The sequence below is a fragment of the Anomalospiza imberbis genome, chromosome 3 (genome assembly GCF_031753505.1).
Source record: "Anomalospiza imberbis isolate Cuckoo-Finch-1a 21T00152 chromosome 3, ASM3175350v1, whole genome shotgun sequence".
In the NCBI taxonomy this organism is placed as follows: Eukaryota; Metazoa; Chordata; class Aves; order Passeriformes; family Viduidae; genus Anomalospiza; species Anomalospiza imberbis.
In genome coordinates this window covers 677,473-701,774 of record NC_089683.1, presented here as the reverse complement: position 1 = coordinate 701,774, position 24,302 = coordinate 677,473, and the positions used below count along the sequence as shown (strand labels likewise).

General features: G+C 53.7%; 1 protein-coding gene across 2 annotated transcripts in view; it reads left to right on the top strand.

Moving 5' to 3' along the window:
- ASXL2 (ASXL transcriptional regulator 2) overlaps window positions 1–24,302 on the top strand; it is a 112,763-nt gene that overhangs the window by 46,191 nt on the left and 42,270 nt on the right. For both annotated transcript variants that reach the window (XM_068183093.1, XM_068183094.1), the window contains exons 3-4: window positions 7,723–7,831; window positions 9,555–9,705. In XM_068183093.1, the coding sequence (XP_068039194.1) occupies window positions 7,723–7,831; window positions 9,555–9,705 (260 nt within the window). The remainder of the gene's footprint in view (window positions 1–7,722; window positions 7,832–9,554; window positions 9,706–24,302) is intronic.

Here is a 24,302-nt window from a genome sequence, read left to right as displayed (position 1 = left end):
TGCACCCAAGGTGAACCCAAATGGTCCCAAAATGCACGAGCGCTCCCGGGGGCTCTCACTGGGATCAGCTCTGCTCCATGGGCACGTTGCAGTTCATTGTCCCATTCCAGCTTTAGCCCATGCAGTCCCATCCTGCTTGTTTTCCTCTCTCCAGCCCACGTTGTTTGTGCTCTTGGGCCTGAGGTTTGGATCATTTGTCCTTGGTCCCCAGCTGGAGCAGGAATTGTTTTGTCTCCCTGCTCTGTGAGGAGAGCTCACCATCCCATAATGTGAAGCCCAGACCCGCACACCAAAGCAGCTCAGAATGTGAAAAATACAAAAGCCAAAACCTGAGGCATCACCCCTGGCAAGGCTTGCCAGTCTCTGCTGGGTGTCCTGAGCTCTGGCAGGTGGGAATTGGGTGGGAATTCTGTGCTTCCAGCCCAGCTGGTTTGGGTGCACAGAGCCCAGGACTGCCCAGTGCCTCCAGCCTGTCCCAGTCCCGACCTTCCCGGGCTCTGGGCTGGGATGGGGGCAGTGGGAACAGCAGGCTTAGCTGCATTTTCCCCTGATCCCCTCCACTTGTCAGTGTCCCTGGCTCTGGGGAGTGGTTAAAGGTCATCATCCCACTCCTTACCCCAAATTTGGGGTTTGCTGTCCACCAGCAGGGAGTTCCCACCTGGAACAGAGCTGGGATAGCACAGGCTGTGAGTGCACAATGAAAATACAGCTGGAGCCACCTTCTGCTCTCAGCACAGCCCCAGCTGCTGTCTGCACACCCCTGAAAAGCCCAATCCTGAGCAACATTTGCATGGAAAAGCAGCTGTGGGTGCTGAATATCCCAAATCTGTGGGATAACTATCCCCCATTGTGTCCAGAGCAGTGTCCTTGCCATCATGGACTGCAGCAGGAATCCTCTGCCCAAGGTTTGGCCAAAAACGACTTTTGGGAGCATTGGATGGGACACCAGCTGTTTAGTGAGGTGGAGGATGTCCCCGTCAGGTGTATTCTGTCAGGAATTGATCCAGGTTTTATCAGGGAAATGCTCCTGTGGGCAGGGCAGGGGCCTGCAGAGGCAGCTCCATCCCGTCGGGTGGCTGAGCCGGTGGGAAGGGCTCGTGGTACTGGGCAGGACAAATCCCAATGTCCTGGTGGTGCCTGGAGTCCCTTCCCAGTGCACAGGTGAGGTTTGGGAGGGAACCAGCCCAGGCAGGTCCAGGGAAATCTCTTCCTGCTCTTAGTTCCTGGCATTTGGATTCATGGAATGGTGTAATGGTTTGGGAAGGGACCTCAAAGCCCATCTCATCCCACCCCTGGGACACCTCCAGCCCAACCCTAATCCCAGCTCTGGTGCCATTCCTGCCTCTGACTGAGCAGGGCTGAGCTCCTGCACCTCCAGCCAAGAGCCAGAGCTAAGCTCAGAGCCCAGGCTGGTCCATCACCATGATCCCAAGCTGGAGAACATCACTGATCCATCACCACGATCCCAAGCTGGAGAACATCACTGATCCATCACCACGATCCCAAGCTGGAGAACATTCCAGGGCAGGAGCTTTGGAAATAACTGAGGGATTTGAGGGAGTTTCCTGAGAGGGCCTTAGGGGAGCAGAGTAATCCCAGACCTTGGCCAGGTCCTGCTGAGCTCCAGAAGTTCTTCTGCAGCTTCAGACCTTGGCCAGGTCCTGCTGAGCTCCAGAGGCTCGTCAGCAATCCCAGACCTTGGCCAGGTCCTGCTGAGCTCCAGAGGCTCTTCAGCAGCTCCAGACCTTGGCCAGGTCCTGCTGAGCTCCAGAGGTTCTTCAGCAGCTCCAGACCTTGGCCAGGTCCTGCTGAGCTCCAGAGGTTCTTCAGCAGCTCCAGACCTTGGCCAGGTCCTGCTGAGCTCCAGAAGTTCTTCAGCAGTCCCAGACCTTGGCCAGGTCCTGCTGAGCTCCAGAAGTTCTTCAGCAGCTCCAGACCTTGGCCAGGTCCTGCTGAGCTCCAGAAGTTCTTCAGCAGCTCCAGACCTTGGCCGGGTCCTGCTGAGCTCCAGAGGTTCTTCAGCAGCTCCAGACCTTGGCCAGGTCCTGCTGAGTTCCAGGGGTTCTTCAGCAGCTCCAGACCTTGGCCAAGTCTTGCTGAGCTCCAGAGGTTCTTCAGCAGCTCCAGACCTTGGCCAGGTCCTGCTGAGTTCCAGGGGTTCTTCAGCAGCTCCAGACCTTGGCCAAGTCTTGCTGAGCTCCAGAGGTTCTTCAGCAGCTCCAGACCTTGGCCAGGTCCTGCTGAGCTCCAGAGGCTCTTCAGCAGCTCCAGACCTTGGCCAGGTCCTGCTGAGCTCCAGAAGTTCTTCAGCAGCTCCAGACCGTGGCCAGGTCCTGCTGAGTTCCAGGGGGTCTTCAGCAATCCCAGACCTTGGCCAGGTCCTGCTGAGCTCCAGAGGTTCTTCAGCAGCTCCAGACCTTTGCCAGGTCCTGCTGAGCTCCAGAGGCTCTTCAGCAGTCCCAGACCTTGGCCAGGTCCTGCTGAGCTCCAGAAGTTCTTCAGCAGCTCCAGACCTTGGCCGGGTCCTGCTGAGCTCCAGAGGCTTTTCAGCAGTCCCAGACCTTGGCCAGGTCCTGCTGACCTCTAGAGGCTCTTCAGCAGCTCCAGACCTTGGCCAAGTCTTGCTGAGCTCCAGAGGTTCTTCAGCAGTCCCAGACTTTAGCCAGGTCCTGCTGAGCTCCAGAGGCTCTTCAGCAGCTCCAGACCTTGGCCAAGTCTTGCTGAGCTCCAGAGGCTTTTCAGCAATCCCAGACCTTGGCCAGGTCCTGCTGAGTTCCAGGGGGTCTTCAGCAATCCCAGACCTTGGCCAGGTCCTGCTGAGTTCCAGGGGGTCTTCAGCAATCCCAGACCTTGGCCAGGTCCTGCTGAGCTCCAGAGGTTCTTTAGCAGTCCCAGACTTTAGCCAGGTCCTGCTGAGCTCCAGAGGCTCTCTCCTGAGGGATGGATCCCATTTTGGGGCCTCCTCCCAGGACTGGCACTTTGGCACTGCTGGAGCTGAGGGTGGCTCTCCTGGTTTGGGACAGATTGAGGGGGAGCAGGAGGTGCTGATGGAGCTGGAGCAGGCAGAAACTCATCTTTTTCACCATCTGCTTCTCCAAGGGCTGCTTTGAGGTGGAATGGTGGGAATTGCCAGTGTGTGTTCCCAGGAAGTGGAGGAGATGGCCTTCACTGGTAAAATCAGGAGAAAGGGCAATAAAAAAAATCAGGAGAAAGGGCAATAAAATCCAAAATCAGGAGAAAGGGCAATAAAATCCAAAATCAGGGGAAAGGACAATAAAATCCAAAAAAATCAGGAGAAAGGGCAATAAAATCAAAAAAAATCAGGAGAAAAGGCAATAAAATCCAAAATCAGGGGAAAGGTCAATAAAATCCAAAAAAATCAGGAGAAAAGGGCAATAAAATCCAAAATCAGGGGAAAGGACAATAAAATCCAAAAAAATCAGGAGAAAAGGCAATAAAATCCAAAATCAGGGGAAAGGACAATAAAATCCAAAAAAAATCAGGAGAAAGGGCAATTAAATGCAAGTGCCCAGTGCTGCATTTTGGCCACGATAACCCCCTGCCATGCTCTGGGCTGGGGACAGAGTGGCTGGACAGTGCCCAGGCAGAGAGGCACCTGATGGACAGCAGGCTGGACGTGAGCCAGCAGTGTGCCCTGGTGGCCAAGAAGGCCAGTGGCTCCTGGCCTGTGTCAGGAATGGTGTGGCCAGCAGGAGCAGGGAGGTCACTCTGCCCCTGTCCTGGGCACTGTGAGGTCACACCTCCAGGGCTGTGTCCAGCTCTGGCCCCTCAGTTTGGGAAGGACGTTGGGACGCTCGAGCGCGTCCAGAGGAGGCAACGAGGCTGGAGAGGGGCTGGGAACACAAACCCTGTGAGGGACGGCTGAGGGAGCTGGGGGTGCTCAGCCTGGAGAAGAGGAGACTCAGGGTGGCCTCATGGCTCTCCACAGCTCCTGAAAGGTGGCTGTGGCCAGGTGGGCTTGGGCTCCTTCTCCATGAACTGACAGAGCCAGAGGACACAGCCTTAGGCTGCACCAAGGGGAATTGAGGCTGGATATCAGGGAAAAGTTCTTTACAGAAAGGTGGTAAAGTTCTGGAGTGGCTGCCCGGGGAGGTGGTGGAGTCACCACCCCTGGGTGTGTTTAACAAAGCCTGGGTGTGGCACTGGGTGCCAGGGTTGAGTTGAGGTGTTGGGGCTGGGTTGGACTCGATGGTCTTGGAGGTCTCTTCCAACCTGGTCATTCTGGAATTCTGTGACAATGAACAGAGTCTGATTCCTAGGGCTGGTTTTAGGCAGCTGCTGCTTTCCAGGTAAGCAGAGGCAGCCCAGGTGCAGAACACAGGGAGTGGGAGAACGGAATCAGGAAATGTTGGGGGATTCTGGACACAGGGGCAGCAGAGACCCAGCAAGGGCTGCAGTCCTCCCATCCCATCCCATCCCATCCCATCCCATCCAATCCCATCCCATCCCATCCCATCCCATCCCATCCCATCCCATCCCATCCCATCCCATCCCATCCCATCCCATCCCATCCCGTTCCACCTCCAAGGATGAACCTTATCCCAGCCTCCGGTGGGGCTGATGGTGAGCAGAGAGTGCCAGGGCTGAGGGCAGCCCCAGCTGTGAGCCAAGGAGAACATCTCGAGCTCTTTCCCTCAGGGTCAGGCAGGTCCAGCATGGCCCCAACAGCTTTGGGTTCCTCTGAGTCCTGGGGGAACATCCAGGCTTGGTTTGGTGGGGCTTTAAATTTGGGGTCCCTGTGTCCAATTCGGGTCCCTGTGTCCAGTTTGAGGTTCTCTGTCCAGTTTGTGGTCCCTCTGCCCAGTTTGGAGGTTCCTGTGTCCAGTTTGGGGTCCCTGTGTCCAGTTTGGGATCCCTGTGTCCAGTTTGGGGTCCCTGTGTCCAGTTTGGGATCCCTGTGTCCAGTTTGGGGTCCCTGTGTCCAGTTTGGGGTTCCTGTGTCCAGTTTGGGATCCCTGTGTCCAGTTTGGGGTCCCTGTGTCCAGTTTGAAGGTCCCTGTGTCCAGTTTGGGGTCCCTGTGTCCAGTTTGGGATCCCTGTGTCCAGTTTGGGGTCCCTCTGCCCAGTTTGAAGGTTCCTGTGTCCAGTTTGGGGTCCCTGTGCTTAGTTTGTGGTCCCTCTGCCCAGTTTGGGGTGCCTATGTCCCGTTTGGGGTGCCTATGTCCCATTTGGGATCCCTGTGCCTAGTTTGAAGGTCCCTGTGTCCAGTTTGGGATCCCTGTGTCCAGTTTGGGGTGCCTATGTCCCGTTTGGGATCCCTGTGCCTAGTTTGAAGGTCCCTGTGTCCAGTTTGGGATCCCTGTGTCCAGTTTGGGGTGCCTATGTCCAGTTTGGGATCCCTGTGCCTAGTTTGAAGGTTCCTGTGTCCAGTTTGGGGTCCCTGTGTCCAGTTTGGGATCCCTGTGTCCAGTTTGAGGTTCTCTGTCCAGTTTGGGGTCCCTCTGCCCAGTTTGAAGGTTCCTGTGTCCAGTTTGGGGTCCCTGTGCTTAGTTTGTGGTCCCTCTGCCCAGTTTGGGGTGCCTATGTCCCGTTTGGGATCCCTGTGCCTAGTTTGAAGGTTCCTGTGTCCAGTTTGGGATCCCTGTGTCCAGTTTGGGATCCCTGTGTCCAGTTTGGGGTCCCTGTGTCCAGTTTGGGGTCCCTGTGCCCAGTTTGAAGGTTCCTGTGTCCAGTTTGGGGTCCCTGTGCTTAGTTTGTGGTCCCTCTGCCCAGTTTGGGGTGCCTATGTCCCGTTTGGGATCCCTGTGTCCAGTTTGGGGTGCCTATGTCCCGTTTGGGATCCCTGTGCCTAGTTTGAAGGTCCCTGTGTCCAGTTTGGGATCCCTGTGTCCAGTTTGGGGTGCCTATGTCCCATTTGGGATCCCTGTGCCTAGTTTGAAGGTCCCTGTGTCCAGTTTGGGATCCCTGTGTCCAGTTTGGGGTGCCTATGTCCAGTTTGGGATCCCTGTGCCTAGTTTGAAGGTTCCTGTGTCCAGTTTGGGGTCCCTGTGCTTAGTTTGTGGTCCCTCTGCCCAGTTTGGGGTGCCTATGTCCCGTTTGGGATCCCTGTGCCTAGTTTGAAGGTCCCTGTGTCCAGTTTGAGATCCCTGTGTCCAGTTTGGGGTTCTATGCTCAGTTTGGTGTCCCTGTGTCCAGTTTGAGATCCCTGTGTCCAGTTTGGGGTTCTATGCTCAGTTTGGTGTCCCTGTGCCTAGTTTGAAGGTTCCTGTGTCCAGTTTGGGGTCCCTGTGCCCAGTTTTGTATCCCTGTGCCCAGTTTGGGGTCCCTGTGCCTAGTTTGGGGTTCTGTGCCCAGTTTGGGGTGCCTATGTCCAGTTTTGTATCCCTGTGCCCAGTTTGGGGTCCCTGTGTCCAGTTTGGGGTGCCTATGTCCAGTTTGGGATCCCTGTGCCCAGTTTGGGGTCCCTGTGCCCAGTTTGGGGTCCCTGTGCCCAGTTTGGGGTCCCTGTGTCCAGTTTGGGGTCCCTGTGCCCAGTTTGAGGTTCTCTGTCCCTGCCTGGGGACACAGCTCACCTGCTGGGCCTGCCTGGGCTTGCTCCTGCCTGCAGCGGGGTGGGTTAAAAGCCAACCAAGCACCCCTCCCGCCCTGGTGAGAAGATGGATCTGGCTCCACTCTCCTGGTGGGATTGGAGAGCTGCCCCTTCCCAGGGGGAAGTGTTGGCTCCCATTTGTTGCCCCACAACCCTCGTTCCAGCAGAACACGGGTTCATTTTTGGGGGAAAAAACCCTCGAGAGAGCTTTGAATCCTTCTGGAGCCCACCCTCAGCTCAGCCCAGAGCTGCTCTGAGGCTCACCCAGCGCCGGGGCTGCTCCGGGGTCTGGCAGAGGAGCCTTGGAGAGCCTGAGCCCGGGGGTTTGGTTTGCTTTTCCCGGGATTGCAGCATCCGTGCCCGGTTTCCCCTATTGCTGACCGTGCCCGCTTCAGCTTGCATTGCCTTGGGAACCGGGGCTGGCTCTGGGCTCCTGCCCGGGGGCTGCCCGGGGGCTGGGGGCTGCCTGTGCCCTGGGGGGCTCCTGCCCATGCCCTGGGGGGCTGCCCGGGGGCTGGGGGCTGCCTGTGCCCTGGGGGGCTCCTGCCCATGCCCTGGGGGGCTGCCCGGGGGCTGGGGGCTGCCTGTGCCCTGGGGGGCTCCTGCCCATGCCCTGGGGGGCTGCCCCGGGGCTGGGGGCTGCCTGTGCCCTGGGGGGGCTCCTGCCCATGCCCTGGGGGGCTGCCCGTGCCCTGGGGGCTGTCCATGCCTGGGTGCTGCCCATACCCGGGGGGTGCCCGTGCCCGGGGGGTGCCCATAACCGGGGGGCTGCCCGTGCCCTGGGGGGCTCCTGCCCATGCCCGGGTGGTGCCCATACCCGGGGGGTGCCCATGCCCTGGGGGTGCCCATACCAGGGGGGCTGCCCGTGTCCTGGGGGCTGTCCATGCCTGGGTGCTGCCCATGCCCGGGGGGTGCCCGTGCCCGGGGGGCACCCGTACCCGGGGGGTGCCCGTGCCCTAGGGGTGCCCATGCCCTGGGGGGCTCCTGCCCGTGCCCGGGGGGTGCCCATACCCGGGGGGCTGCCCGTGTCCTGGGGGTGCCCATGCCCTGGGGGTGCCCATGCCCTGGGGGTGCCCGTGCCCGGGGGGCTGCCCGTGTCCTGGGGGTGCCCATACCCGGGGGGTGCCCATGCCCGGGGGTGCCACGGGGGCACTGACGGGGTCTCTCTGCAGCGGGACGTCCCCCCTGGCCTGCCTGAATGCCATGCTGCACACCAACTCCCGCGGCGAGGAGGGCATCTTCTACAAGGTCCCGGGCAGGATGGGCGTCTACACGCTCAAGGTGAGTGCCAGCCCTCGGGGCACCGCCTGGAAAAGGGCTGGGGCGGGATGCCAGAGTCCCCCGGGCCGGAAAACCCCGAGGGGAATAAGGGGTTTCTGGTTCGGAGGTGGGGTAAATGGAAATGAAAATGAAATGAAATGAAATAAATAATGAAATAAAAGAAAATAAAATCTATGAAATAAATTAAATAAAAATAAAATAAAGTGCAATAAAATAACGTAAAATAAAATAAAATAAAATAAAATGTATGAAACTAAGTAAATTTCAAAAATAAAATAAAATAAAATAAAATAAAATAAAATGTATGAAACTAAATTTAAAAAATAAAATAAAATAAAGTATTGAAATGAAAGGAAAGGAAATAAAATTATGAAATAAAATAATAAAATAAAATAAAATAAAGAAATAAAATAAAATAATGAAATTAAATAAAATTAAAATAAAATAAAATAAATGAAACAAAGCAAAACAAAAAATAAAATCTATGAAATAAAAATATATGAAGCAAAGTAAAATAAAATAAAATATATTAAGTGAAATAAATGAAAATAAAATAGAATACGTGAAATGAAATACAATAAATGAAAATAAAAATGAAATATATTAAATAAAAGAAATGAAAAGAAACTAAAAGTTTTTAAAACACCTCTCAGTTACCCCATCTCTAAATCAAACAAACCCTTAATCCAACAGGATCGAGTCCGAGCTGTGCCCGATCCCCACCTTGTCCCAGCCCTTCCCTGGGCACCTGCAGGGATGGGCACCCCAACCCCCTGGGCAGCCCTGCCCAGGCCCGAGCACCTTTTCCATGGGGAAATTCCTGTCCCAGTTCTCCAGGAGGATCCCAAAGGAGCCGTGCAGCTCTTCACCCACTCTGCACCGAGCTGTGCAATTACTGCCCCCGAGGGGAAGGAGTAATTAAAATTTAATGAAGCTCCAGCCCTGAGAGGTCACTGCAGCTCTTCACCCACTCTGCACCGAGCTGTGCAATTACTGCCCCCGGAAGGAGTAATTAAAATTTAATGAAGCTCCAGCCCTGAGAGGGTAACTTTGCTGCCCTCAGCGTGTCTAGAGATGGGAAATCACCTTGTCCTGTGTGTCAGTCAGAGAGGGAATAACGGGGAATTGTCTTTAAAAATAAGCTGTGTTTTAAACACTAGGGGGAATTCTGGCTGACAGAATTCCCGACCTGGGGTGGATTTGTCCCTGGAGCCCACCCAGTGCCACCCCTGCCACGGCAGGGACACCTCCCACTGTCCCAGGTGGTTCCCAGTCCCATCCAACCTGGCTTGGGCACTGCCAGGGATCCAGGGTGGGCACCCTGTGCCAGGGCCTGCCCGCCCTGCCAGGGGACAATTCCCAGTTCCCAGTATCCCACCCAGCCCTGCCCTCTGGCACTGGGAGCCATCCCCTGGCTCCTGCCCCTCCAGGCCTTGCAGTGGGGTTGGTGATCCCTGGGGAATCTGGGGAAGGGCAGTTTGGGAGGTGACGACGATGGGGACAGAGTTCAGGACGGGGACAGAGTTCAGGACGTGTCCCCTGCCCTCAGTGTTTATGGGGACCCACAGAAGGCTTCGGGGCCAGCCCTGAAGCAGCCATGGGGCATTTAAAGGGTCACACGTGGTGAACGAACCATGGCTTTGGGGTTTTGTCCCTCGCACTGGGGTGGCCCTGCTGTGCCTCTGGGGTGACCCTGCTGTGGCTCTGTGGTGTCCCCTGGCAGAAGGACATCCCGGATGGGCTGAAGGAGCTGTCGGAGGGCTCCGAGGAGAGCAGCGATGCCCACTCTGACTCGCAGAGCTCGGAGCACAGCAGCTCCAGCAGCGACGGCTGCGCCGCCAAGGACAGGAGGAAGAGCAGGTGGAAGAGGAAAGGTGAGTTCCTGCCTGGGGAAGGGAGGTTTAACCTGGCCCCTGGGTTCATCAGAATGATCCCAGCGGAGCTGGGCTGCTCAGCTGCTGCTGCTGCAGGTGTGGGGGCCTCCAGGTGGGCAGGGAAGGGGACAGGTACCCGAGCGTCGTGGTGTGAAAAGGCAGGTGTCTGCTAAGGAAGGCAGGAGCCTCCCCTGAAATGGAAAATGCAAACCCCCTCCCTCTGAATTATCATAATTTTGGAATTAAAGGGCTCTCAGGCAAAGATATGGGAGCAGGAATAACAGTTCTTTGTTAGGGAAGAAAATGAAAATAAAATTTAAAATGCAGTGATACAAAACAGCACTGACGGAGTCAGAGCACTCCCTGACACTGCCGTAGCTGGGATGGAGACAATACAGAGCAGCACACTCCATTTTCAGAAGGCTTCAGACTGGTTTTATTCCAGCATGCGTGCTTGTTATACATTCTTACAAAACTCCTAACTTTACTCATTGGTCAGGGAAGACAAAGTGCTCATTGGAACAGAGAATTGCAGGTTTCTCTTATTTCTCCTTCTTTCTTTCTTGGCTTCTGTGTCAACAACCTTGGTAGAAAATTCTTCCAGGGGTAAACGTGGATCCTTATCAAACTTCTCTCACAGAAATTGCTGTAAAACCTCTTCCACATGGCAGCCTGTGGGTCAGGGGGGTGGCAGCAGTCCCATCCCATGGTGGCTCAGCCCTCCTGCAGTGCCAGCTGTGGCTCTGCTGGAGCAGGATCCTGGAGAAGGCTGGAGTTTTCCTCTGAAGCTCCAGGGCTGGTGGGGATGGGCCTGGGCTTCCTCTGGGAATGCAGTGGGGAAGAAAGCTGCTCCTCTGGGAATGCAGTGGGGAAGAAAGCTGCTCCTCTGGGAATGCAGTGGGGAAGAAAGCTGCTCCTCTGGGAATGCCGTGGGGAAGAAAGCTGCTCCTCTGGGAATGCAGTGGGGAGGAAAGCTGCTCCTCTGGGAATGCCGTGGGGAAGAAAGCTGCTCCTCTGGGAATGCAGTGGGGAAGAAAGCTGCTCCTCTGGGAATGCAGTGGGCAAAGGCTGCTGTGGTGTCCCAAAATCTCAGATTGTATCCAGGTAGGAATGTTTGGCTCCTCCCCTGGGCGGAGCATCTCCCAGGGGGATGATGGAATTTTCTCAGCCGTGCAGGGACACTCAGTGGCCCATGAACAGACGATAATTAAAAATTAGTGGCCCATGAGCAGGAGACTGGAGGGTGGATGGGTTGTGGATGAGATAAAGAAAACTGCCCCACGAACAGGAGAGAACTGCCCCACGTCTGACAGATGGGGATAGAACACACACCTCCAGCCACATCTTACAGCCCAGGACACTGCGACAGCTGTGTGCAAGGCTCTGACACCCCCCAGGCACTGCCAGGCTGCTCCTGCCATGCCCTGCATCCCTGCAGGCTCCTGGAGGGTTTGAGCCTGAGCCCTGGCCTGGTGTAGGCTCCTCTCCCTCAGAATATTTGCATATTTGGATATTGAGTCCTGTTAGTGTTCACCTTCAATCCACTCTTCTCCTTCTTCCTTCTCCCCTCACTCATGCATGGAATTCCTTGGCTGAGGCAGGACAGCATCCCCGGGGGTGTTTAACAAAGCCTGGGTGTGGCACTGGGTGCCAGGGTTGAGTTGAGGTGCTGGGGCTGGGTTGGACTCGATGGTCTTGGAGGTCTCTTCCAACCTGGGGATTCTGTGAATTCTGGGAATTTGGGGAATTCCCGGGGACCGAGGAGGTGGTGTAGTCACCACCCCTGGGTGTGTTTAACAAAGCCTGGGTGTGGCACTGGGTGCCAGGCTTGAGTTGAGGTGCTGGGGCTGGGTTGGACTCGATGGTCTTGGAGGTCTCTTCCAACCTGGGGATTCTGTGAATGATTTCTCTGAATTCTGTGACATTATTTCAAAGGCATTTCCAGTGCCCTGGGACAGCAGGCTGAGGCAGGGGGGTCCCAGAGCTGGCCCAGAGCTGGCCAGGGGTCACCTGGGCCAGCCCCACCCAGCCCTGCCCTGCAGCCACAGGCCAACACCAAACTGGGTTATGTGCAGCTGTAAGCATTGAAAGCACCAGGAGAGTACAAAATTGTAAAAAAACCCTTAGAAATTAAACTTGACTCCAAATCCATCCTTTGACAGGAAAGCTGTAGACAGTCCGGTTGAAATATTTTCATTTTTTACAAATCCTCTCGAAATATTTGGTCAATAAGGTTGAAATATTTTAACTTTTAACAAATCCTCTGGGAATATTTGGTCAATAAAGGGGGATTCTGGCTACTTTTCCTGTATTTCCAATGTTACAATATTGGGTAAAAGCCTGTGAGGGAATTTCTGTATATATTAGAGAGATCTTTATTTAGAAATACATGTAGAGGTGTGAGATAAAAGCTTAATATATCACATTACCAAAGGGCTGGAAAGGCAGGAGGAACCCAGGTGAGAAGGAATGGAAATCTTACCCTGGAACAGCTGCCAGAAGTACCCAGAACAGGACAGTGTGAAGAATAAATACGAAAAAAGGAGGTGGCTCCTCTCGGAGCTCTGGTGCTGATGGTTTTTCCTGGAGTGGCATTTGGGCCTTTACCATAAAGTGCGGGTTTGGGCTGTTAGTGCTGTGTGTGGGCGTGCAGTGAGGGAGGAGTTAGAAATGGAGCAGTGGCCAGCGTGGCTCCTGAGCTGGCCCTCCTGTCCTGGGAGCAGCTCTGCAGGGTTGCTGAGCATCCCATGGGCACTCACTCCAAGGAACTCCCTGCTGGTCGTGGATTTCTCCTTCAGATCCCTTTCAGAGTTCCACGAAGAATGGTTTGATTCTATTTTCAGTCTCATAAAAAAAAAAAAAAAACAACAAAACAACCCAATACAAATATTATAATTCACAGCATCACAGTCAAAAAACAACTGTTTCCTAATTACAATACACTATAAACATTTCTTAGCCTATCAGTTTTAACTACACTATATTGTAAATATTTTTAAACCAGTCATCTAGAATTACCCTTCATAAATCCTACTACAGTATATCTTTCACACTTCTGTTTCTCCAAAATATCTAATGTTATTTACAGGACCGTCCTTTAAAACTTTTTTCTAATTCAATTTCTCTCTCAACAATACCTATCCTGTTCGATACCATTTCTAAATCAACATTTCTTATCTCAAAGTTTGCACACTGTATAAACCTTCTATCAAAATTTTTAAATTTTCCAGAAATCCATTTCCCAATGGAGCAAAGCAGGGCTGGCTGCTCTGGCCAGGGATTTCTGGAGCTGCACCTCCCTCCCCTGGGAACTTGTTGTCTCTGTGCGTTTCCCCTGCCTGTGCAGGGGAAGCCAGGGGCCTGGGACAGCATTCCATGTGGATTTACCCTCCATGGAATGCATTTCCCCTCCCAGGGCTGGATTTCCCCTCCAGGCACTGCACTCTGCCACCCCCAGGTGTCCCAGCAGAGTTGGGAGTGGTCACCTGTGTCCAGCTCGGGGCTCTGCTGCCAGGAGAGACCTGCAGGGGCTGGAGCAGGGAAGGGAACGGAGCTGGGCAGGGAATGGAGCCCCAGGAGGGGCTGGGGGAGCTGGGCAGAGAATGGAGCCCCAGGAGCGGCTGGGGGAGCTGGGAAGGGAATGGAGCCCCAGGAGGGGCTGGGGGAGCTGGGAAGGGAATGGAGCCCCAGGAGGGGCTGAGGGAGCTGGGAAGGGAATGGAGCCCCAGGAGGGGCTGGGGGAGCTGGGAAGGGAATGGAGCCCCAGGAGGGGCTGAGGGAGCTGGGAAGGGAATGGAGCCCCAGGAGGGGCTGGGGGAGCTGGGAAGGGAACGGAGCCCCAGGAGGGGCTGAGGGAGCTGGGAAGGGAATGGAGCCCCAGGAGGGGCTGGGGGAGCTGGGAAGGGGCTCAGCCTGGAGAAAAGGAGGCTCAGGGGGACCTTGTGGCTCTGCACAACTCCTGACAGGAGGGGACAGCCAGGGGGGGTCGGGCTCTGCTGCCAGGGAACAGGGACAGGACAAGGGGAAATGGCCTCAGGCTGGGCAGGGCAGGCTCAGGGTGGACAGCAGCAGGAATTTCTCCCTGGAAAGGGTGCTCAGGCCTTGGCAGGGGCTGCCCAGCGAGGTTTGGAGTGCCCATCCCTGGAGGTGTCCAGGGCAGGGATGTGGCACTGAGTGCCCTGGGCTGGGGACAAGGTGGGGATTGGGCACAGCTGGGACTGGGCAGGCTGGGAGGGATTTTCCAGCCTCAGGGATCCTGGGATTCTGTGAAGTTCAAACAATCTCTGCCTGAAGCATTCTGAAGTTCAGATCTCTGTGAATGACCTACTTCAGGCACTCAGTGAGATTTTGGGGTAATTTTCACCAGGTGGAGCCCCCAGCTCTCTGTACTGGAGCAGCTGCACTGGGGAGCTAAAAGATAAAAAAGAGCTGTGCTGGAAGTGTGCCCAAGGCCAGGTTGGACAGGGCTCGGAGCCACCTGGGACAGTGGAAGGTGTCCCTGAGGTTGGCACTGGATGAGCTTTAAGGTCCCTCCATCTCAAACCAGACTGGCATTCTGTAAAGTCTGCAGGGAAGACTTTCTTCCATTTTCAGTGTTTCGTTTCCTTCATGCATCCGGAAGGGTTCTTTTCATTTCCTGCAGCTTCATGACCTTGCTGCATACAAGAAGTGCCAGTTAATACCCAGAAAGCTGCCATGAAGAGCAGGATTGAGGCAGGAAGTGGGCTCAGCTCCATCCCAGGCCTGGCTCATCCCTGTTGGCAGGCAGGGATGAGTGACGTGGAACTGAGGGAACGTGCAGCCCTGGGAGCCCCTGGGCCATCCCGGCTCCCATCCTGACTTTGGGGCACCAGCAGAGGCAGGGCTGGTGCTGGCAGAGATCCTCAAGGTTCCCCCGAGGCTTTTCCTGCTGGTTTTATCTTCACCTGCTCCATTTGTTTGCCGTTTGTAACCAGTGAGGAGGATTCCTCTGCAGCATCAGCCCTGGCGTGCAGCACTCCTCCAGGGCCATGGAGCACACAAAAACCTGGGACATGGAGCACACAAAGACCTCCTTCCTCATGAACAACATCCCAAACCTCAGGGCTGAACTGGAGAACTTCCCAAACGCAGCTCAGCCCCGTGTGAGGGGGGGGCCAGCAGCATCCCCACCTTTGGGATCAGCCCATCCCCGGGGTTTTGGTGGGGAGCAGAGCTCAGACAGGGCACTGGTTTTTTCTGCAGGGTCTGGGGAGCAGGGCTGGGGTGTGAGAGGAGGGAATGGAGGTGAAGAGCAGAGTGGGGCACGCAGGAGCTGCTGAGCCCTCCGTGCCGTGCCTGTGCTCATCCCCGGCAGAACAGGAAGCGTGTCCGGATAACATCAGCAGCCACTTCCTTATTTGTGCAAAAACCCCAGTGCTCTGGCAGCACGAAGCAGCCCTGGGATTTTGGGAGGGAGAGCAGAGCCCTGGGTGCCTCTGCAGAGCCCCATGGGCCCCAGGAGAGGCTGGCAGCAGCAGGAATGTTCACGGAGCAGCTCCGGGCAGGTAAGGCAAGAACTCGTGGCCCAGTGTAGGAACGTGCCCCCTGTTGATGGAGTGACTCCATTATTCTTTGTCTGCTTGAAAAGGCAAAAAGCCCAGAAGTTTCTCTCCCAGTTTGGTACAAAAGACACCTCATAGGACCTTTTGGACTTCACCTCAGACCTGGGGCTGTCTGATTAGACAGAGGCCAAAAGGTCCCACCTAAGTAATTCACTAGAAAAGGAAGAGAACAAAGGAAATAATCGCTTTTCTGGGTGTTTTAGCAGGAGCAAGAACCTCTTGCCCCTGGCTCGGTTTTCCTCTGTAAGAGCTTTGTGATTTTGCCTTTTATTAAACCTTTTTTTGTTTCCAACACTGCCTCAGAAGCCATCCTGCTACTTTTATGCCATTCAGAGTAGCTAAACTATCTCATTGTAATAAGTTCTCTGAGAGCTGATAAGACCTGGCTCAAAGAGAAGCCCATCAGCCCAGTTCCCCTTCTGGGGCCCCTCTGTGGCCATCAGGGTGACACAGACTCCATGGCTTGGGCCTGGAAGTGGAGCAGCTGCTGGAGTTTGGTGATAAAAACAGCTTTTTTGGGATGCAGGCCTCGTGGAAACACCTCAGGTCACCACGGGGAGGTCCAGGTTGGGTATTGGGAGCAATCCCTTCGTGGAGAAGGTGCTCAAAGCCTGGCACAGGGTGGATTCCCCATCCCTGCAGGGATTTAAAGCCCTGTGGATGTGGCACTTGGGGACAGAGGTGGCCTGGGCAGTGCTGGGGATGGTTGGACTCCATGGTCTCACAGGGCTTTTCCAACCCAAACAATTCCGTGGTCCTCAGAGGATGATTCCCGGGTTCTGTGGTGTTTTAAACCATCCTGAAAGCTGAGGAGTGGAGAAGCCTCGCTCAGGTGCTTCTGGCAGGGCCTCACCAGGGCTGGCTGTGTGGGACAAGGTGCAGAGGTTGTGCTCACCACGAGGCACAGCTGCAGCCATGGGGCTCCTCCAGCAAAACCCAGCCCCAGTTTCTGTGTTAAAAAGGAAAAATATGGGGGGAAAAAAGAGATTGTAAAGCCACCTTTAAGGGAAAAGGGGAAAATGAGCCAGGCCAGATGATGGCTGGATGATCCTTCTCCAGTAGGCAGTGATCGGCTTGGCTTGAGTCGTTGCACAGCTGAGGGTCCCTCCAGGCTCCCAGAGCTCTGTCTGACCAGCTCAGGGCTCAAAGTCTCCATAGCTGGTGTCTGTAAAAAGTCAGGTACTGAAAACAGCTTGGAAGATTTGGGCAAGGTTCAAACAGGCCAGAGCAAGAGCTCCTGTGGCGTGGGGCAGTGAGTTAATCACCTGCAGTAATTAAAGGTGGTCTGTGCTCCCTGTGCTTGGGAAAATGGGAATAAGGGATAAAACACTGCTCTGAACTGGAGATTTTTGCACGGGCACAGAGGAAACCCTGGGGGCCAGGGAAATGCCAGGTCACAGCTGGAGGGTGGCACCTGCTTTACTGGGGAGCTTTGTGTCCTCTGAGGGCCAGGGCCTGCACAGAGCAGCGGCCAGGAACAAGAGAAAAGTAAGGATTCTCTTTTTTTCCTGGCACTCTGTTTCTTCCTGCTGAAGGCTGGGTGGAAAGATCAGCTTTTCTAAATGCAGCAGTTCCTGCACGTGGCTGGGGGGAAGCTGCTTCCTGAGGATCCCCTTGTGCACTTCACCAGGGGGCTGCACGCACAGAAATCTCCTTTTTCCCTTTAATTTAAACTTCATGGAGCTCCTCTTCAGCCCATGGAGTGCAGCCTGTGACTGCTGCCCACCTTGTCCCCAGCCCAGAGCTCTGAGTGCCGCAGCCAGGCCTACCCTGGCCACCTCCAGGGATGGGCACTCCAAACCTCCCTGGGCAGCCCCTGCCAAGGCCTGAGCACCCTTTCCAGGGAGAAATTCCTGCTGCTGTCCACCCTGAGCCTGCCCTGCCCAGCCTGAGGCCATTTCCCCTTGTCCTGTCCCTGTTCCCTGGCAGCAGAGCCCGACCCCCCCTGGCTGTCCCCTCCTGTCAGGAGTTGTGCAGAGCCACAAGGTCCCCCTGAGCCTCCTTTTCTCCAGGCTGAGCCCCTTCCCAGCTCCCTCAGCCCCTCCTGGGGCTCCATTCCCTTCCCAGCTCCCCCAGCCCCTCCTGGGGCTCCATTCCCTTCCCAGCTCCCTCAGCCCCTCCTGGGGCTCCATTCCCTTCCCAGCTCCCCCAGCCCCTCCTGGGGCTCCATTCCCTTCCCAGCTCCCTCAGCCCCTCCTGGGGCTCCATTCCCTTCCCAGCTCCCCCAGCCCCTCCTGGGGCTCCATTCCCTTCCCAGCTCCCCCAGCCCCTCCTGGGGCTTCATTCCCTTCCCAGCTCCCTCAGCCCCTCCTGGGGCTCCATTCCCTTCCCAGCTCCCCCAGCCCCTCCTGGGGCTCCATTCCCTTCCCAGCTCCCCCAGCCCCTCCTGGGGCTCCATTCCCTTCCCAGCTCCCTCAGCCCCTCCTGGGGCTCCATTCCCTTCCCAGCTCCCTCAGCCCCTCCTGGGGCTCCATTCCCTTCCCAGCTCCCCCAGCCCCTCCTGGGGCTCCATTCCCTTCCCAGCTCCCCCAGCCCCTCCTGGGGCTCCATTCCCTTCCCAGCTCCCTCAGCCCCTCCTGGGGCTCCATTCCCTTCCCAGCTCCCCCAGCCCCTCCTGGGGCTCCATTCCCTTCCCAGCTCCCCCAGCCCCTCCTGGGGCTCCATTCCCTTCCCAGCTCCCTCAGCCCCTCCTGGGGCTCCATTCCCTTCCCAGCTCCCTCAGCCCCTCCTGGGGCTCCATTCCCTTCCCAGCTCCCTCAGCCCCTCCTGGGGCTCCATTCCCTTCCCAGCTCCCTCAGCCTCTCCTGGGGCTCCATTCCCTTCCCTGGACACGCTCCAGCCCCTCCAGGTCTCTCCTGGCAGGATGGTCCCAGCCCAGGGGACGGGCACTGTCCTGGCCCTGCTGCCACCCCAGAGCTGGCACAGCCCCGGGGCCTCTTGGCCAATTCCCTGTGCCTTGTGCTGAGCAGTGGCACTGGCTGGGCTTTGGGACAGAGCCTGGCACCTTTGGCAGCTCTGTTCCTCTGGGGCAGGAGTGTTTGGGCAGCTGGCAGTGTTTGTGTCACACCGAGCTGCCACCAGCACGTCACACAGCAGTGGTGGCACCAGCTCCATGCGCGTCCTGTGTCCAGTGGGCCTTGGCTGTCATAAATACTCTGAATTTGCTTGAATCTCCTGTCCTAGGTAAAGTAGAAGCTTGATGTATAAACTGCAATGTGTAAATATACAGAGAAATGCAGAGTGTGGGGACAGGAGGAGTCCTCAGCACCGTTGCTGGGGGTTCAGGATTTGCTCTGAGTGACCCAAAACATCCAGGGGGGGTCGGGCTCTGCTGCCAGGGAACAGGGACAGGAGAAGGGGAAATGGCCTCAGGCTGGGCAGGGCAGGCTCAGGGTGGACAGCAGCAGGAATTTCTCCATGGAAAGGGTGCTCAGGCCTTGGCAGGGGCTGCCCAGGGAGGTTTGGAGTGCCCATCCCTGGAGGTGTCCAGGGCAGGGATGTGGCACTGAGTGCCCTGGGCTGGGGACAAGGTGGGGATTGGGCACAGCTGGACTGGGCAGGCTGGGAGGGATTTTCCAGCCTCAGGGACCCTGGGATTTCTGGCATTTCTCCTGCACTGGCTGCTCAGAGCAGCTTTGCCCCTCAGCGTCCTGAGCTGCAGTGACACTCCCAGCCCAGACTCCTTCCCCCCTGCAGGACTGTGAGCAATTAACAACCCAGTTTTTATTTTTTATCTTAACTGCTTCCTTTGGCTCTCCCCCATTCCGTGTGTGCAGTGATGCCGCTCCCTGTGGTTCCTGATCAGAATTCCTCAGAGTTCTGAGGAGCTGCAGATTTCAGCTGGGCTTCTTGGCAAGGATTTCCTTCCAGTCAGATTTCCTTGTGCTTCTGTCATTTGTGGGAAATGAAACCTTTTGTAGGGAATAACAGGAGTTAATGCTCCAGACATCTCTGCCCTCACTGACAACCTGGACACACTCCCTGTGCCCTCTGGGTTTGTCATCTCCCAGCACGGGAGTTCAGAGAGTCATGGAAGGGGTTGGGAGGGACCTCAGAGCCACCCAGGTGTCCCAGCCACCCCTGCCATGGCAGGGACACCTGCCACTGTGCCAGGCTGCTCCCAGCCCCAGGGTCCAGCCTGGCCTTGGGCACGGCCAGGGATCCAGGGGCAGCCACGGCTACTCTGGGCACCCTGTGCCCACCCTGCCAGGGGAGAATGAGTCAATGCCCCATGAATTATTCAATAGTTAAAGAACGAGTTAATAGTTAAAGAATGAGTCAATAGTTAAAGGATCAGTGGTGAAAGGACCAGTCAATGGTTAAAGGATCATCAGTGGTTACAGGATCAGTGGTTAATGGATCAGTGGTTAATGGATCAGTGGTTAATGGATCAGTGGTTACAGGATCAGTGGTTACAGGATCAGTGGTTAATGGATCAGTGGTTGCAGGATCAGTGGTTGCAGGATCAGTGGTTACAGGGTCAGTGGTTAATGGATCAGTGGTTAATGGATCAGTGGTTAATGGATCAGTGGTTACAGGGTCAGTGGTTAATGGATCAGTGGTTAATGGATCAGTGGTTACAGGATCAGTGGTTGCAGGATCAGTGGTTAAAGGGTCAGTGGTTACAGGATCAGTGGTTACAGGATCAGTGGTTAATGGATCAGTGGTTACAGGATCAGTGGTTAATGGATCAGTGGTTAATGGATCAGTGGTTAATGGATCAGTGGTTAATGGATCAGGTTAATGGATCAGTGGTTACAGGATCAGTGGTTAATGGATCAGTGGTTACAGGATCAGTGGTTACAGGATCAGTGGTTACAGGATCAGTGGTTAATGGATCAGTGGTTACAGGATCAGTGGTTACAGGATCAGTGGTTAATGGATCAGTGGTTAATGGATCAGTGGTTGCAGGATCAGTGGTTAATGGATCAGTGGTTAAAGGGTCAGTGGTTACAGGATCAGTGGTTACAGGATCAGTGGTTAATGGATCAGTGGTTACAGGATCAGTGGTTACAGGATCAGTGGTTAATGGATCAGTGGTTACAGGATCAGTGGTTACAGGATCAGTGGTTACAGGATCAGTGGTTAATGGATCAGTGGTTAATGGATCAGTGGTTAATGGATCAGTGGTTAATGGATCAGTGGTTGCAGGATCAGTGGTTGCAGGATCAGTGGTTACAGGGTCAGTGGTTAATGGATCAGTGGTTAATGGATCAGTGGTTACAGGGTCAGTGGTTAATGGATCAGTGGTTAATGGATCAGTGGTTACAGGATCAGTGGTTACAGGATCAGTGGTTAATGGATCAGTGGTTAATGGATCAGTGGTTACAGGATCAGTGGTTACAGGATCAGTGGTTACAGGATCAGTGGTTACAGGATCAGTGGTTGCAGGATCAGTGGTTGCAGGATCAGTGGTTACAGGATCAGTGGTTAATGGATCAGTGGTTACAGGATCAGTGGTTACAGGATCAGTGGTTAATGGATCAGTGGTTACAGGATCAGTGGTTAATGGATCAGTGGTTAATGGATCAGTGGTTAATGGATCAGTGGTTAATAGATCAGTGGTTAATGGATCAGTGGTTACAGGATCAGTGGTTAATGGATCAGTGGTTAATGGATCAGTGGTTAATGGATCAGTGGTTAATAGATCAGTGGTTAATGGATCAGTGGTTACAGGATCAGTGGTTACAGGATCAGTGGTTAATGGATCAGTGGTTAATGGATCAGTGGTTACAGGGTCAGTGGTTAATGGATCAGTGGTTACAGGATCAGTGGTTAATGGATCAGTGGTTAATGGATCAGTGGTTAATGGATCAGTGGTTAATGGATCAGTGGTTAATGGATCAGGTTAATGGATCAGTGGTTACAGGATCAGTGGTTAATGGATCAGTGGTTACAGGATCAGTGGTTACAGGATCAGTGGTTAATGGATCAGTGGTTAATGGATCAGTGGTTGCAGGATCAGTGGTTAATGGATCAGTGGTTAATGGATCAGTGGTTACAGGGTCAGTGGTTAATGGATCAGTGGTTACAGGATCAGTGGTCAATGGATCAGTGGTTACAGGATCAGTGGTCAATGGATCAGTGGTTAATGGATCAGTGGTTACAGGATCAGTGGTTACAGGATCAGTGGTTAATGGATCAGTGGTTACAGGATCAGTGGTTAATGGATCAGTGGTTAATGGATCAGTGGTTAATGGATCAGTGGTTACAGGATCAGTGGTTACAGGATCAGTGGTTAATGGATCAGTGGTTACAGGATCAGTGGTTAATGGATCAGTGGTTAATGGATCAGTGGTTACAGGATCAGTGGTTACAGGATCAGTGGTTAATGGATCAGTGGTTACAGGATCAGTGGTTACAGGATCAGTGGTTAATGGATCAGTGGTTACAGGATCAGTGGTTGCAGGATCAGTGGTTAATGGATCAGTGGTTAATGGATCAGTGGTTACAGGATCAGTGGTTAATGGATCAGTGGTTAATGGATCAGTGGTTACAGGATCAGTGGTTAATGGATCAGTGGTTAATGGATCAGTGGTTACAGGATCAGTGGTTACAGGATCAGTGGTTAATGGATCAGTGGTTACAGGATCAGTGGTTAATGGATCAGTGGTTACAGGATCAGTGGTTGCAGGATCAGTGGTTAATGGATCAGTGGTTACAGGATCAGTGGTTAATGGATCAGTGGTTAATGGATCAGTGGTTACAGGATCAGTGGTTAATGGATCAGTGGTTACAGGATCAGTGGTTAATGGATCAGTGGTTACAGGATCAGTGGTTACAGGATCAGTGGTTACAGGATCAGTGGTTGCAGGATCAGTGGTTAATGGATCAGTGGTTAATGGATCAGTGGTTAATGGATCAGTGGTTACAGGATCAGTGGTTAATGGATCAGTGGTTACAGGATCAGTGGTTAATGGATCAGTGGTTACAGGATCAGTGGTTACAGGGTCAGTGGTTACAGGATCAGTGGTTAATGGATCAGTGGTTAATGGATCAGTGGTTAATGGATCAGTGGTTACAGGATCAGTCAGTGGTTAATGGATCAGTGGTTACAGGATCAGTGGTTAATGGATCAGTGGTTAATGGATCAGTGGTTACAGGATCAGTGGTTAATGGATCAGTGGTTACAGGATCAGTGGTTAATGGATCAGTGGTTACAGGATCAGTGGTTACAGGATCAGTGGTTACAGGATCAGTGGTTGCAGGATCAGTGGTTAATGGATCAGTGGTTAATGGATCAGTGGTTACAGGATCAGTGGTTAATGGATCAGTGGTTAATGGATCAGTGGTTACAGGATCAGTGGTTACAGGATCAGTGGTTAATGGATCAGTGGTTACAGGATCAGTGGTTACAGGGTCAGTGGTTACAGGATCAGTGGTTAATGGATCAGTGGTTACAGGATCAGTGGTTACAGGGTCAGTGGTTAATGGATCAGTGGTTACAGGATCAGTGGTTAATGGATCAGTGGTTAATGGATCAGTGGTTACAGGATCAGTGGTTAATGGATCAGTGGTTAATGGATCAGTGGTTACAGGGTCAGTGGTTAATGGATCAGTGGTTAATGGATCAGTGGTTACAGGATCAGTCAGTGGTTAATGGATCAGTGGTTACAGGATCAGTGGTTAATGGATCAGTGGTTAATGGATCAGTGGTTAATGGATCAGTGGTTACAGGATCAGTGGTTAATGGATCAGTGGTTAATGGATCAGTGGTTACAGGATCAGTGGTTACAGGATCAGTGGTTAATGGATCAGTGGTCAATGGATCAGTGGTTAATGGATCAGTGGTTACAGGATCAGTGGTTGCAGGATCAGTGGTTACAGGGTCAGTGGTTAATGGATCAGTGGTTAATGGATCAGTGGTTACAGGATCAGTGGTTACAGGATCAGTGGTTACAGGATCAGTGGTTACAGGGTCAGTGGTTACAGGATCAGTGGTTAATGGATCAGTGGTTACAGGATCAGTGGTTGCAGGATCAGTGGTTAATGGATCAGTGGTTACAGGATCAGTGGTTAATGGATCAGTGGTTACAGGATCAGTGGTTACAGGATCAGTGGTTAATGGATCAGTGGTTACAGGATCAGTGGTTGCAGGATCAGTGGTTACAGGGTCAGTGGTTAATGGATCAGTGGTTACAGGATCAGTCAGTGGTTAATGGATCAGTGGTTACAGGATCAGTGGTTACAGGATCAGTGGTTAATGGATCAGTGGTTACAGGATCAGTGGTTAATGGATCAGTGGTTAATGGATCAGTGGTTAATGGATCAGTGGTTACAGGATCAGTGGTTAATGGATCAGTGGTCAATGGATCAGTGGTTAATGGATCAGTGGTTACAGGATCAGTGGTTGCAGGATCAGTGGTTACAGGGTCAGTGGTTAATGGATCAGTGGTTAATGGATCAGTGGTTACAGGATCAGTGGTTAATGGATCAGTGGTTACAGGATCAGTGGTTGCAGGATCAGTGGTTACAGGATCAGTGGTTAATGGATCAGTGGTTAATGGATCAGTGGTTACAGGATCAGTGGTTAATGGATCAGTGGTTACAGGATCAGTGGTTACAGGGTCAGTGGTTAATGGATCAGTGGTTGCAGGATCAGTGGTTACAGGATCAGTGGTTAATGGATCAGTGGTTACAGGATCAGTCAGTGGTTAATGGATCAGTGGTTAATGGATCAGTGGTTACAGGATCAGTGGTTAATGGATCAGTGGTTAATGGATCAGTGGTTACAGGATCAGTGGTTACAGGATCAGTGGTTAATGGATCAGTGGTTACAGGATCAGTGGTTACAGGATCAGTGGTTAATGGATCAGTGGTTAATGGATCAGTGGTTACAGGGTCAGTGGTTAATGGATCAGTGGTTACAGGATCAGTGGTTGCAGGATCAGTGGTTAATGGATCAGTGGTTAATGGATCAGTGGTTAATGGATCAGTGGTTAATGGATCAGGTTAATGGATCAGTGGTTACAGGATCAGTGGTTAATGGATCAGTGGTTACAGGATCAGTGGTTA